Source organism: Bidens hawaiensis, unplaced genomic scaffold, assembly GCF_021521415.1.
Source record: "Bidens hawaiensis isolate Kalapana, Puna unplaced genomic scaffold, B.hawaiensis_p1.1 tig00015244_1, whole genome shotgun sequence".
NCBI classification, from domain to species: Eukaryota; Viridiplantae; Streptophyta; class Magnoliopsida; order Asterales; family Asteraceae; genus Bidens; species Bidens hawaiensis.
In genome coordinates, this window is record NW_027492356.1 from 212,015 (window position 1) to 225,952 (window position 13,938).

A 13,938-nucleotide genomic window follows, 5' to 3' on the forward strand; every position below is an offset into this window, starting at 1 on the left:
CGAGGCATCAACGAGTCCGGACGGACCGAGCTCCTAGCGGTCCACCTATTGAAAGATTCCCCGGATAAAACCCGACCCCCACGCCCGTCAAAAGGCACGAAAGCTAGAAGCCAGTAAAACCGGGTGAGATCGAAACCTTTGCAATGCTTTATATGGTACAACAAACTAAACAAAAAGTAAATTCAGAATTTCAAAAAATACCTCTCAAAAATATCTATCTCAACATATTCACAAACTAAAAAAATATTTAAAAAACTTTGGATATGTAACAGTAACACAGTATCAGTCTCCTATAAAAAACCAACACCAGTATCCCATTTCACTCTTCAATTTCCATCATCATCATCTTCATCTTCCCCATAAACTCTCTCTAAAACCATCTGCTACTCTACTGTAGTACCATCTTTACTCACAGTCAAACATCAAACAACCACAATCTCTCTTTCGCTATAGCTATATTTTTATTATTATTATTATTATTATTATTATTATTATTATTATTATTATTATTATTCCTTGATACCTTCAAAAAGAAGTTTCAGCTTCCTTTATCTATCTCTCTTCTTTTTCTGCAACTTTAACATTTTACCATACACCCACCTTTAATCTTCTCTCTCGCACGAGCATTCTATACACTCTTTTTATTATTATTATTATTATTATTATTATTATTATTATTATTATTATTATTATTATCGAATCTACACTTTTATTACAATATATATACATATATATACACATAAGTTATAACCTTACCCAACAACCTTCTACTCTATCTATACACTCTCAGTTTCTTTCAAACAGTATCTGTTGTTACAATATAACAGCAAAGGGCATTCTCGTCATTTTACCTTTCAGTTCTTCTGTTGCAATGCTAGTTTAAACAGAAAAGGGCATTTTCGTCAATTAAGTTTGTTTTCAGTTCTTAACAGAATCTGTTAACACGAAGGGCATTTTCGTCAATCAGTTTCTGTTGCAATGCTAGTTTAAACAACCAACAGAATCCGTTACAAATACAAGAAAATGAAAAACAAAAGGGCAGTTTCGTCAATTAAGTTTACAGAGCACAAAACGCATGTTACAATATCCGCCAGAGATAAGTTTTCCGGTGCCGGAAAAGTTGTTAGGATAACGGTTACCGACGCGTACGCGACGGATAGCTCCGGCGACGAGTCGGAAGCGTTTTCCAGCCGTCGGAGAGTGAAGAAGTTTGTTAGTGAGGTTAGAATAAACCCTAGCTCCGGCAACGATGACGTCACCGGTGGTAATGTTAATCGGAGGAAGAAAGGTGACGTGGCGGTGAAGAAACGGTTGAAGGTTAGCTCAGGGAAGAAGTTTCGCGGCGTCCGGCAACGGCCGTGGGGGAAATGGGCAGCGGAGATAAGAGATCCGCGGCGGCGCGTGAGGTTATGGCTTGGGACTTATGATACTGCTGAAGAGGCTGCCATGGTGTATGACCACGCAGCTATTCAGTTGCGTGGACCTCACGCTCAAACTAATTTTACCATTCCGTTACCGGAGGATAACGGTTACAACTCCGGCGAGAACTCGGGCGTAGTTTCGCCAAAGTCGGTTTTACTATACTCGTCAGCTGAGTCGACTCAAAACAGCCCGGTTAGTAAACCGTGTGAGTCGACTCAGCATTTAGAGTTGACTAAGTCTGAATCGACTCAGACTCTAGACCTGACAGAGGCTCAGTCGACTCAGCAAAGTCTTTTCTCGGTTTTTCGTCCGTTCAGAGACGATTTTTCAACCTCGGGCTTATTTGACTTTCTGGATTTTGTTCCGGATATTTATGACCCCACGGGTATTGTTTTCCAAGGATCCGACCCGTCTGAGATGTTCCTGGGATATGGGAACGACTTCGGGTTCGGATCCTCGTGTTGGCCCGTTGACGATATGTTAGACTTCGGTGATATATTCGGGTCGGATCCACTCGTCGCGTTATAAAAGATTAAAAATTTACAAAATGAGTCGGTTCGGATCAGGTCGGGTAATCGGGTATAAGTTATTTCAAGTGGAGATGTTAAAAAGTATTTGGAAATTTTTGTACGGAAATAGTATTTAATTTAATTATAGTTTAAATTTGTTTGTATAAATAGAGTTAATAGCCATTTTCGTCCCTGTGGTTTGCTACTTTCGCCACTTCAGTCCAAAATTTGTATTTTTGTCAATTTAGTCCTCATAGTTTTAAATATTAGCCAATTACGTCCTATCCGTCTAACGGCATCCAGCTATGCCGTTAGTTCAAGGGTATTTTTGTCTTTCTCCTTTTTATTTTGAGTTATTGGTCATTTTCGTCCATATGGTTTGATACTTTTGCCAATTCAGTCCAAACTTTGAAATTTTGTCAATTTAAGTCAGTTTTTTTTCTATAACCCTAGAGAGCATTATCCAAGCCCAAAACAAGTCTGCATTTACTCTGTCGACAACAGTAATCATACCCCCTCCTTTCGTATTTAGTTTCTAGACGGTTCCTAAACTCTCCCCCATGGTGGAATTCAATGGTAAAGTGGTCAAAGCAATTCTGTGAAACCGAATTGTACGGAAAAAACTAAAAATCGTTTCTTTGATGAATGCATAATATTTAGGGTTTAGAGATTAACATATCATAACGAAAATCTGGGTCGTAATCAACTATTATACATTAATCAACAAAACAATTTTTAGTTTTTTCTGTATAATTCGGTTTCAGGGAATTACCTTGACCACTTTACCATTGAATTCCACTATTGAGAAGATTTTAGGAAATGTCTAGAAACTAAATATAAGGGGGGGGTATGATTACTGTTGTTAACAAAGTAAATGCATACCATTATTTGAGGTTGCTTGATGGTTTTGGGCTTGAATTATGCTCTTCAGGGTTATAAACAAAAAACATAAAAAATAAAAAAAACTGAATTAAACTGAACATTAAATTGACAAATTTTTAAACTTTGGACTGAATTGGCAAAGATATCAAACCACATGGACTAAAATGACCATTAACTCAAAATTAAAAGGAGAAAGACAAAAATACCCTTAAACTAACGGCATAGCTGGATGCCGTTAGACGGATGGGACGTAATTTGCTAATATTTAAAACTATGAGGACTAAATTGACAAAATTAAAAATTTTGGACTGAATAGTAAACCACAGGGACGAAAATGGTCATTAACTCGTATAAATATTTTAGGTGTGTATTACTCCGTTATGTTTAACGGTAACGGACGAGTGAAGAGTGTGATGTAAAATATTAATATGTAATGCATGGCACGTGTTAGAACACGTGACCGGCAAATGTTAACTACTATGAATCAAATTAGGTGAAGAAATGAGTCGGAATGAATGCTACATGTTTTATCATGCATCCTTTTTGCTACATCTATTTAATGCTTAGAATTTTGTAACACATTTATTGCATGTTGACATGTTGTACCTTTCTTTTAATGACATTTTAATTACTCTTTAATTTCGAGACCAATAATATTATGCCACTCGTCAATGTTTAACATGTACGGCTAAACGTATTTCTTTGTATGAAGCAGATGTAAGTAGATTTCAACTTTCTATATAATCTACACTGTGTGTAGACTGTGACGGAGCTTGCGTCTACTTAAGTCTCGTGTACATATATACGAGCTTAGTTTGGAAGAAATCTTCGTCTACTAGATTGGAATGATTGGTGTACGGTAATATGTGATTTTAGCTTTTAACTTTAGTATTTGGTTCTAACTTTTAGCTAGTTTTTATACGATATCGATTTGTTGTTCAAAATATCTACATATCACATACGAAACTGTTTTTTTATATAATTAGTAATTTTTTAAGGGTGTATTGTGGATAACAATTTCTCATATTTTGTGACATAGAAAATGTTAATAATGTCAAGGAAATCACTAGACAAACGTGCAACGAAATACGTTGGTGACATGAAGAGTGAGGGTATCTTGCCCCTTAACTTTTAATCTTACGTGTATAGTTATCAGTGTCTAAATCTTAGCTACTAGTTTACTTAGATCAACACTTCAAAACTATTTACACACTTCTCATGATATATCCATATACTTTGTATTTGATTTGAACTCTAAATATTCAATACACGACCACGTGTATTTTATGACGAGTACATATGTGTATGTTTAATTATAAGTGGTTTTATACACACTGTTATAGTCGAGTAACTAATATACACTCGTGAAAGTAAATTTAGAGGCGTCGTTAATTAATACTCAAATTAAATATACTGAAAAACTTAATTTTATGTTATGTCTTTTATATAAGTTCAAAACATTTGTAAAATGTCTAGAAAACACTTGATAAGTTTGTCACACAAACCTCACCACTATTTTCCAAATTACATATATTACATATGTGTGTGTTTATAGTTATAAGTTTGTTTTATTTTGAATTTTTTTTTTTTTTTTTGAATGTTTAAGCTTGCCTCCTACTATTTACAATAAACCGCCATTGCCAGGGATCGAACCCTGGACCTCTCACCCAAAGGCCTAAGCCTTTACCATCCCACCAAAGTGGAGATGGCTGTTTTATTTTGAATTGACCAAGGTACATAATACATGGCGTGCCCATATTTCGAGAGAATTCACAAGACAAGAGTGGTCCTGTCTGTGGCATTGTTTGTTTGGTTGATTTCATAAGCACAGCAGCAGCAACACCAGACAAACATATATCTCTATCTACTTTCATTTATCAAAATATACCCCTACACTATTCATTGCTTACATGTTTTGTATCTATGTTAAAAACTTAAAATCTACTTTTGTCTTCACCAATTTCCTTCAAGTAAGTAACCACCAACCAAAATAAATAAAACATAAAAAGTTTATTGCTCTAGATGAAACCAATTCGGTTGGCTTTAAATTTGTTAGCTATTGCATTTCAAGTTTATTAATATTCCTTAATACTTAGTCAGTTATATTCACTACAAAAAAATTGGTCTAAGCCAACCTTTATTTCACAAAAAAAAACTGCATTAGGTGAAGTTGCATTAGACCTAATGCAACCTTTTTGTTAGATAACGCAACTGTTCCGTTCAAATGCAACGCTTTAAAAGCGTTGCATTTGAAAGAAACAGTTGTCTTATCTAACAAAAATGTTGCACTAGATCTAATGCAGCTTCACCTAACGCAGTTTTTTTTTTTTGAAATAAAGGTTGCCTTAGGCCAAATTCTTTGTAGTGATTGTCGACGTAAAACATTTATACTTTAGTAAAACTTCGATCTTCTTTAACAAATAAACAAAAAAACTTGGACGCAATAGTTAGGCTGCTTATTGTGGAAAGACGACCAAGGCGTTTTCATGTCATGTTGGCATGTTAATGCTTGAAACAGCACCCTGCTCCAAGTAAAGGTGGTGTTTAAGGGTAAGTTACAGACATGTTAATGCTCGTAACTTTTTGCTTAACATGAACTTGTTAGCTTCTAGTCATCATTGGAGTGTATGTATGCTTGTGTGACGCATTCGCAATAAGACTTTGGAAGAGTGAGTGCCTTGATTTTGGTAGTCTTACTTAATTTAAATGTCATCTTGATGCTTGTGTCCTCCAAAGTTAGTTTAAGTTGTAACATTGCTTAAGACTTTGTTTGTATTAAGCCAGAGTCTTTAGTCTTTGAGTTGAATCAAGTCAAATATGGACTTTAGTCTTTCTTAGTAAAATGGCTCAAGATTGGGTTTACTTGTACTCCAAGTACTTAAAAGGCCTTTTATTATTAGTGGTCTCCAATGTAAATGACAATATCTTTGTAAAGTTACACATTTAAAAAAAAGTTACACATTAAATGGTGGTCTTAAATTGACAGTAATTGTTATTTTTAATAAAAAATAGAGTATTGTCTAATTGAATCTTAACCTTAATAAAAAGTAACACCATTATTTTAAAATAAGAAGTCTAATTTTCTAAAAAAAAAAAAAATAAACGTCAAAACCCAAACATTTTTTTCCAGTATGGCACCAAAACACTCTTCATTAACCAATGCAATTTTTACGATTGCTTTAGTTATTGATTAATCAAGGCAGGACGTGGGTGTGAAGCTCTTGAGCGCTAAAAGCAATCTCCAATGCTTGTTTTATGTCGTAACATCATTGAGGTACGTATACGGTATACTAGAGTAAGATTTGTTAGGGGTAAACCTATGAGTCTATGAAACTCAAGTCCAGAGTTTCGAAAACATCTTTTGGAATATGATGAATTTTATCTTATTGATAGCATCATTGTACATCAGTTTAAACTTTAAACTTAGTGTGGTGACAAACATGATCAACAAAATGGGTTCAAAAGTTGTCTTGATGTAAACTTTATAAGGAAGTGCATGACTTGGTGTGGTGAGTAGATATAAATTGTTGATCAAAAGCAACTTAGGTGGGACACTTGACACCAAGTGTGATTATGTTGAACAATGCAAAAATAAATATTTTTGAATGATTTATGGATTCCAAAAACAATCTTGCATCCAAGAAAAAAGTGTATAACCATTTGTGTGCCAACCTTGGACATTTGTCATGTTAATCTTATTTGTATCATTCTAATTTTATTAAATATCTCCGAGCTAGTGCATTTTCATATATAAATATCTTTAAATATACAAGTAAAATTATTTAAAAAGTTACGTCTCATTTTGCTAAATTTTATCTTTCCTTTGTTGAAATAATCCGAAACTCGAAAACATAAACTCTCCTCAGTCCTCATCATGACTCCACACATAAAGCGAGTGCTTTCGGGCTTCTTATTTTATTTTAACTATTTTCACAAAAATGCTTCTTTAAAATTCTAATAAATAAAATTTCACACACATTTAATAAATTTGTCTAACTTTTGAAATTAATAATGCACTTTAATTATGTGATGGTAAATATTTATTTTATTTCCATCATGGTAACATCGTGGTCTTGGGACCCCATAATCATAAGAAATATATTTGGGTATCTATATATATATATATAAAATTAGAAGCCAAAATATAATCGTAAGGCTAGGGTTGTCTCAAATATATCACTCTTTGATTTTGACTACTCATATGAATAATGCATACGTGGAATTGTGGATATCTCAAATTATTCTTTTTTTTTTGGTGGTATTTATGTAAATTTCTACTGATCAGATATTTTTACTGTTATTATCGATTCATTAAATTTTTTTCATTAAATTACACATTTAAACTTAAGGAGTTTAGAAATTTAATGGTTACAATTTACAAAATTAGGGGGGGGGGGGGGGGGGGGTGTTGTCTGACTCCTTTTTGTTGGAACATTTTATAGCTGCCAGTTCGTGTCTAAACGTGTTTAACAGGTTAGAGACAACGTGATTAACACAAGTATCAAACATGAAAATGACTCGTTTAACAATTGACTTTGGTGGTTTAAGCATGACAGTTTTACGTTTTATGTACTAAGAAAGAGAAATAATCTGTGATGTCTTAATTTTAATTATTTTTAAAAAAGTACAAAATTGAATAGCGCACTTTTTTGCTAAAGAGGACTTGTCGTGTCCAAACAGGTGCCCATTATGACGGTCATAACATTTAAAAAAAAACGTTTGGAGTTACCTCTAATACTCAAATGGACTTTTTTTTAGACGAATTGTCAACGGTTCACACTGATTTGGGCACTCTAAACATGACTCACTCAGGACACCATCAAATCGAAAACACACTACTGTGGAAAAACCCTCTTGATTCATGTTTCAAACCCAAGACCTTAATATCACAAGCGCTAACCATCACCACTATGAGAAAAACCCTCTTGAGTTAGCTTTTTGAAACATCTTCTAATTCTAATATACTCCTATTAACCACTTATACATGCATATTGCAAGCTATAAAGTATAAACCTTTGATATTGTTTAAATTAAAAGTAAATCGGTCAGGTTAGCCGATTGGTTTAATAATACAACTACGTTTTGGAATTTAGAACTAGCTTCTCGGTGGCTTTTTGATTAATTTGGCTCTTGGCTTAGACCATGTGTAATGGTGGAAGAGAAAACGTTTGTCGCCCCACCACTCTTTTCTCCATTGGCTGTAAACATCCTTGGCCCCACCTTCTTCTCCTTCATACGTTTTGTACAAAACGCTCGGAGACATTTGAAGCCCGAAACACCTCGAAAGACGATATACCCGGGTGTTATGAGACTTTTTTCCACACCACAATGCCCCCATTAAGTTTGGTCTTAGAATTACAACTTTGGTAGAGAATGTTTTCAAAAATATATTTAGTTACTGACATTTGGTTTGTCCTTGTTACTGAATGCATTTACTTTTTATGGTTGTAGTCAGTTTTTTGGCCTTCCAAAAATCCTTTTGGAGATTTGCTTTGCATTCAATTTTTAACTACCACAATAGTTATCATTCAATATTCTTGATCAGTTTATTTACCACAAAGTAAACATTCCAATTAATATGTTGGTATGCCATTATTATTTGCACCAATCAAGTGGCAGATAAGTCAATACCATTGGTTTTAGAAACAATTTGAATAAAAAATTAAAATACTTGGTTAGACGTTATTAAATTAATTTTATATTAATTCATTTTTGAAAGGTGACCTTTAATTTCATTAACAATAAATCGTACTAACAAGAAGTTAAAACAACTAAAAGTAAAGAAACGCAGAAGACATGACAGAGAACCTCCTTGGCTCTAGCTTTAATTTAAACTAGGCCTAACACGTTAACCTCCTGAATGATGCTTTTGGCATCCACCTTTCTATGCTCGAAAACAAGGTTGTTCCTAGCTTTTCAAATCACCCAACTCAGCTAATTTGTTTTACCGGAATATGACTTATTTTCTTGTCTTTTGGTTACTGCACTTCGTAAACTATAGAGTCATGTTGCATCACTTTAGCCAGACTATATATGTTGTCTTAACCGGGCTCACGTAGCTTCAAAGTTTGACTTGAGCTTTCTCCTCAGAAACCATAAAGTCAATTGTCGCCTGATAGTCATTGTACCGCCACAGGAGTATAACTCTCTTACGTTACCAACGGCACTAACATTTTATAGCTTTGTTTCAAATATATTTGCATAAAATAAAATGAAATGCTAGTGAAGCAAGATACTAAAAAAGATTTGTAACTTAAGGCTGAGGGGTGTGGAGCGCGACAGGGGGCGCGTGAGCCCATCCGCTCGCGCCCCGGGGCGCGAGCACCACACCACCGAGGCGCGAGAGGGGCGCGAGCGGGAAAAAGAGGCAGGCGCAAGAGGGGTAGCGGCTGGGAATACGCGTGAAGGTGTCTTGGGCTCATAAATAGAGCCGTTGGGCTCATAATGTTTATTAAAAAAAAAAAATTTTTCTCTATAAAACCAATATCACATACCATCAACCCATTTTAACCATATCAAACACAACTTCACATACCAATATCACATACCATCAACCCATTTTTTAAAAATAATGTCGTCGTACTCGTCTGATTCCGACTCCTCCGAAGAGGATGATTTGCTTCTTCATGTAGGGGGAGTTTTGACCGCAACCGTGGTCAATCTCTTGCAAAATCAAGCCCATCAACCCCGACTCCCGAGGGTTAAAGCACCACCTCGTGATCGTGATCGATCGGGTGCTAACGATACTTTGATGAGGCATTATTTTAGCCCTCAACCGGTATACGCGGAGTCGGATTTTCGAATTCGTTTTCGAATGAGCAGGCAATTGTTCACGCGTATAGCGAGTGATTTAGAGGCACGGTATCCCTTTTTTCAACAAAGGGAGGATGCTAGGGGTCTTCCCGGTTTTACCCCTCTTCAAAAATGCACGGCTGCTATCCGTCAATTAGCGTACGGCATCTCGTCGGACACTTTGGATGAGTATTTACAGATGTCGAAAAGGGTTGCACGTGAATCCCTTCATTTTTTCTGCCAAGGTAAAAAACATTAATTTTACTTTTTATTAAATATTTATTACATTTTGTAATATATATTGTACGTAGGAGTCATATCGACTTACGCTCGGAGATATCTGCGTAAACCTACAACGTATGACATCCAACGCATATATGAGGTGCACGCAGAAAAACATGGTTTTCCTGGGATGCTAGGTAGCATCGATTGTACGCATGTTGGATGGGCTACGTGTCCAACGGCCTGGCGAGGTCAGTTCAACCGTGGTGATCATGAAGGGCCGACCCTCATACTTGAGGCGGCGGTGTCACAGGATCTTTGGTTTTGGCATGCTTTTTTTGGTGTTGCTGGGTCAAATAACGACCTTAATGTTATCGATCAGTCACATTTGATCAACGACCTTATCGACGGGGTTGAACCACCTCAATCTTTTGTTGCAAATGGAGAACTCTTCAAGTACGGGTACTATCTGGTCGATGGTATTTACAACGAATGGGCTGTGTTAGTTCAAGCTTTTACAGATCCAATCGCCGACAAACGGAAGTATTTTACGAAGAAGCAAGAGTCTGCTAGAAAAGATATTGAAAGAGCTTTTGGAGCTATAAAAAAACAATATTATGTTCTGGCGAACCCGATACGTTATTGGACTCGGGAGAGGATAATGGACGTCGTCTACACGTGTCTTATCCTACACAACATGACGTTAGAAGACGAGGGCAAAGCTATATGCCAAAACTACCAAGGTGACATTCCGCCACAACCGTCCACAATCAGTGATCAACAAAAACTTCATAACATAGCAAATATCAAGAGCCGTGAGATACACGGGGATCTTCGACATGAGTTGGTTGAACATTTGTGGGCGTCGCGACCAGATGATCTTGTATTAGATTAGTTTTATTATTAAATATTATTGTTTGTTTAATTTTTAGTATGTTTTTTTTTATTATGAATTTTCAAAAATATGTGTGTTTTTTTAAATAATTTCTTGTTTTTTTAATAATACGTTTTTTTAATACATTTATAAAAAAATAAAAAAAAACCGCTCGCGCCCCCTCTCGCGCCCCTCCACACCAGGGCCCGGGGCGCGAGCACCACAACCAACACCCATCTTATCAAGTTTCTCTCTCTGCCACACGTCACAATATTATTGGCTGGAGCCCCCACTCGCGCCCCCTCTCGCGCCCCCCATACCCCTCAGCCTAATGGTGTTGCATCATGGACACTAACCAATTACATGTTAACACGTGTCCCTGTGGTCCAGCTTAACCTACCCGGGTGAGGGTCCGGGCCTGGTGCAGCCTTTCTGATATATGGGCAGAAGCCTCTCTCTTTGGAACCATTTATGTTGTAAGCTAAAATACCCTATATGTATTGGCCTTTAGTTCAATTTTGTTATTATTGATTATTATTTGGTTGTTAAATGTTAAATAACCAAATGTTATTTTATCAATATTCATTTATTGTAGATGGCTGGTTATTAAAATATTAAAGAGGTTAAGGGATAAGATGAGAAACATGGGCTTTTCATGACTGAATTGGTTTACGGCGTGAAAAGAGAGAAAAAGTTGATGTGAGACTAATATTGATGTGGAATGGCGAGGTAATGAAAGACGACATATATTTCGATGACACATGTCGGAGCCGGATGCAGTTGAATAACCTGACCCCTCCCGCCTATAGGTAGTTTTAGACAAGTTTCTTTTGAAGTATATACCCCACATGCTGATGGGGGATACGCATACTATGTGTGATGCTTCTTAACCCAAAATGGTTGGGGAGAACAAAGGTTCCTTTTTTTAGGGTACTTCCGGGTACAGATCCAACGGAGACGTAGTGGGGCCTGTAGCTCAGAGGATTAGAGCACGTGGGTACGAACCACGGTGTCGGGGGTTCGAAATCCCTCCTCGCCCACAACCGGCAAAAAAGGGAAGAGCCTTTCCCTCTGGGGTAGGAAAATCATGATAGGGATAGCGAGCTATGGAACTTGGGTGTGGGTCTTTTGTCGAAATGGAATGGACTTTTTATTTATTATTTATCGTAAATGAGTGAAGCATTACACATAGTATGCGGAGCACTATTTTAGAAAGTGAAACACGTCCAACATCGAAACTTACCGTGAAAAGTAATTGCAGTAAATGTCATCGATAACTTTTTAGACGCTATAAATACAACCTCAACAACCAGAGCAAGAACATTCAACACACTCAGAATATATTTCTCATTTGAACCTCTTTATTTACTTTCTCTCTTTATCATGTGTCTCTCTCTTTCACCTCCGACACACAACACTTATAAGTTATAATCCATTAGACTACGATTCTCAACTTTCTTACATGTTATTTTACGTTGTCATATATATTTCCGGATACCCATTTGAGTTGTAGATGACGTGTAATGCTTGATTATGAGAAAATAAATAAAAGTTGGATCTTTTTTTTTATACCTTTTTTTAATGAAGAGTTTCGAACTACAAGATTGGATGGTTCTGTCGGCATAGATGGATATATACTAGGATACATTAAATATTTTTAAGGATAAAAAACAGTGATCTGGGGTGTCGGTGCATACATCACGAAGTTCATAATTCAAATCTATAATCTATCTATAATATATAAATGAAAACATAAAAATCCTACGTGTCGTGGTGTGGTCGCTTCCCTTCTTTTAGAGTTACTAGATTTGCTTGATTTTCAAATGGAGGTTTTCATGCATTTGACCCGAATTCACAGGTATGGGGTCTTATCAAACCCAGATATTTCTTAAATGGGTTATAACATCTCATTAAATTAAAAAATTAATCTCACCAAATATTTGATACAAAAATCCTATTAAGTATGAATATACTAAAAATTAATATCTAATTTATTTAAAAAAATATATATATATATATTATTTATAATTAAAAAACCAATTTTATAGTAAAAAAATAAACGGTTTGGATCCCATCAAACTCATATAGTTTTTAAACCGGGTTATAACATCTCATTTATTTGTGAAACAGTTTAATATCAAACCATAAGTATATTATTAACTTTCATACAATAAAAAAAATAATAATTCAAAAAATAGATAAATATTAAAAACAAATAATATAAAACAACCCCTATAATACGGGGGGGGGGGGGGGGGGTAAAAACTAGTATACAATATAGTTACATGAATATATTAATTACTAATATAGTACCATTTGCAATATTTATACTACTTTCAATTTTACAAAAGATTACACAAAATGTGTGATAATCATCAAAATACAAGATAAGATAAAATGAGTTATTATAGGCACATGACGGTCTCAGATATCCTTACTAATTTGTGTATCGTGTGTAGTAAAGGTTAGCTATAAATAATAAAAATATAAATATATGTAACATATTGGGGTGATGAGACATAAAAGATAAAACGTCATAAAGATGTTTGTGGAATAATATATGAACTAGATTTATGTTGTTTAGAAGAAACTTATACGAGTGGAGGTCTATAGTAGAAAATTAGTCCTTCAAAGATTATATATATATATATCTCCTTAGCATGCATAAATAGTCATTATTTTATTAGACTACGCATTGTGGGTTTACTAGGGGCGCCTCCCACTCGCCATAATACCTCTTTAGCACCCGAAAGGCCCAGTCAGGCTAGTGAAAGGCGGCACCAAGGCTTGGAAGGTAGCCCCTTAACGCCTTTGAGGGAATTTTGAGGTTGGGTGGTCCACCCCCGCTTCAACCAAACGCTTTCATTAAAGGATGTTTCAGTTAAAGTCTATTGGTGCATGATAGTGACGTGACGCTTTAACTAGCACATGCTAAGTAGCCCACAACACAATCTGATTTGATTCACAAATATGGTATACTTAACATGTGTTAACAGGCTTCCATTTTATTTGTTTTCGTTGTGTTGGTGATTCATGAGTGAATGATATATTTCTCTCAAATTAAAAGTTATTGATAAAGAGTGTTTAAACTGTATCTTTTAACGATGTAAATAACTCTATATCAAAACAGAGGGGTCTAGAAAAAAAAAAGAACATATAACAGTCTACCGCTTACGAAAACATGATGTTAACAAAATTAAAGTTAAGCATATGTGACCATCCTAATGTTATGTCGCT

At 35.6% G+C, this 13,938-nt stretch overlaps 1 protein-coding gene across 1 annotated transcript; it reads left to right on the forward strand.

The window, feature by feature from the left end:
* The first annotated feature begins 1,021 nt into the window (after positions 1-1,021).
* Positions 1,022-1,950, forward strand: LOC143548723 (ethylene-responsive transcription factor CRF2-like). Its single transcript, XM_077039812.1, has 2 exons — positions 1,022-1,614; positions 1,675-1,950. The coding sequence occupies exons 1-2, from the start codon at positions 1,024-1,026 to the stop codon at positions 1,948-1,950; spliced, it is 867 nt and encodes a 288-aa protein (XP_076895927.1). The 5' UTR covers positions 1,022-1,023.
* The last annotated feature ends 11,988 nt before the right edge of the window (positions 1,951-13,938 follow it).

What these genes read in the sequence shown, in the direction of transcription:
- LOC143548723 (XM_077039812.1), top strand. Translation starts at nt 1,024, where the DNA reads ATGAAAAACAAAAGGGCAGTTTCGTCAATTAAGTTTACAGAGCACAAA. An exon ending in AGTCGACTCAAAACAGCCCG is followed by an intron (nt 1,615 to 1,674) that starts GTTAGTAAACCG and finishes GAATCGACTCAG; the next exon opens with ACTCTAGACCTGACAGAGGC.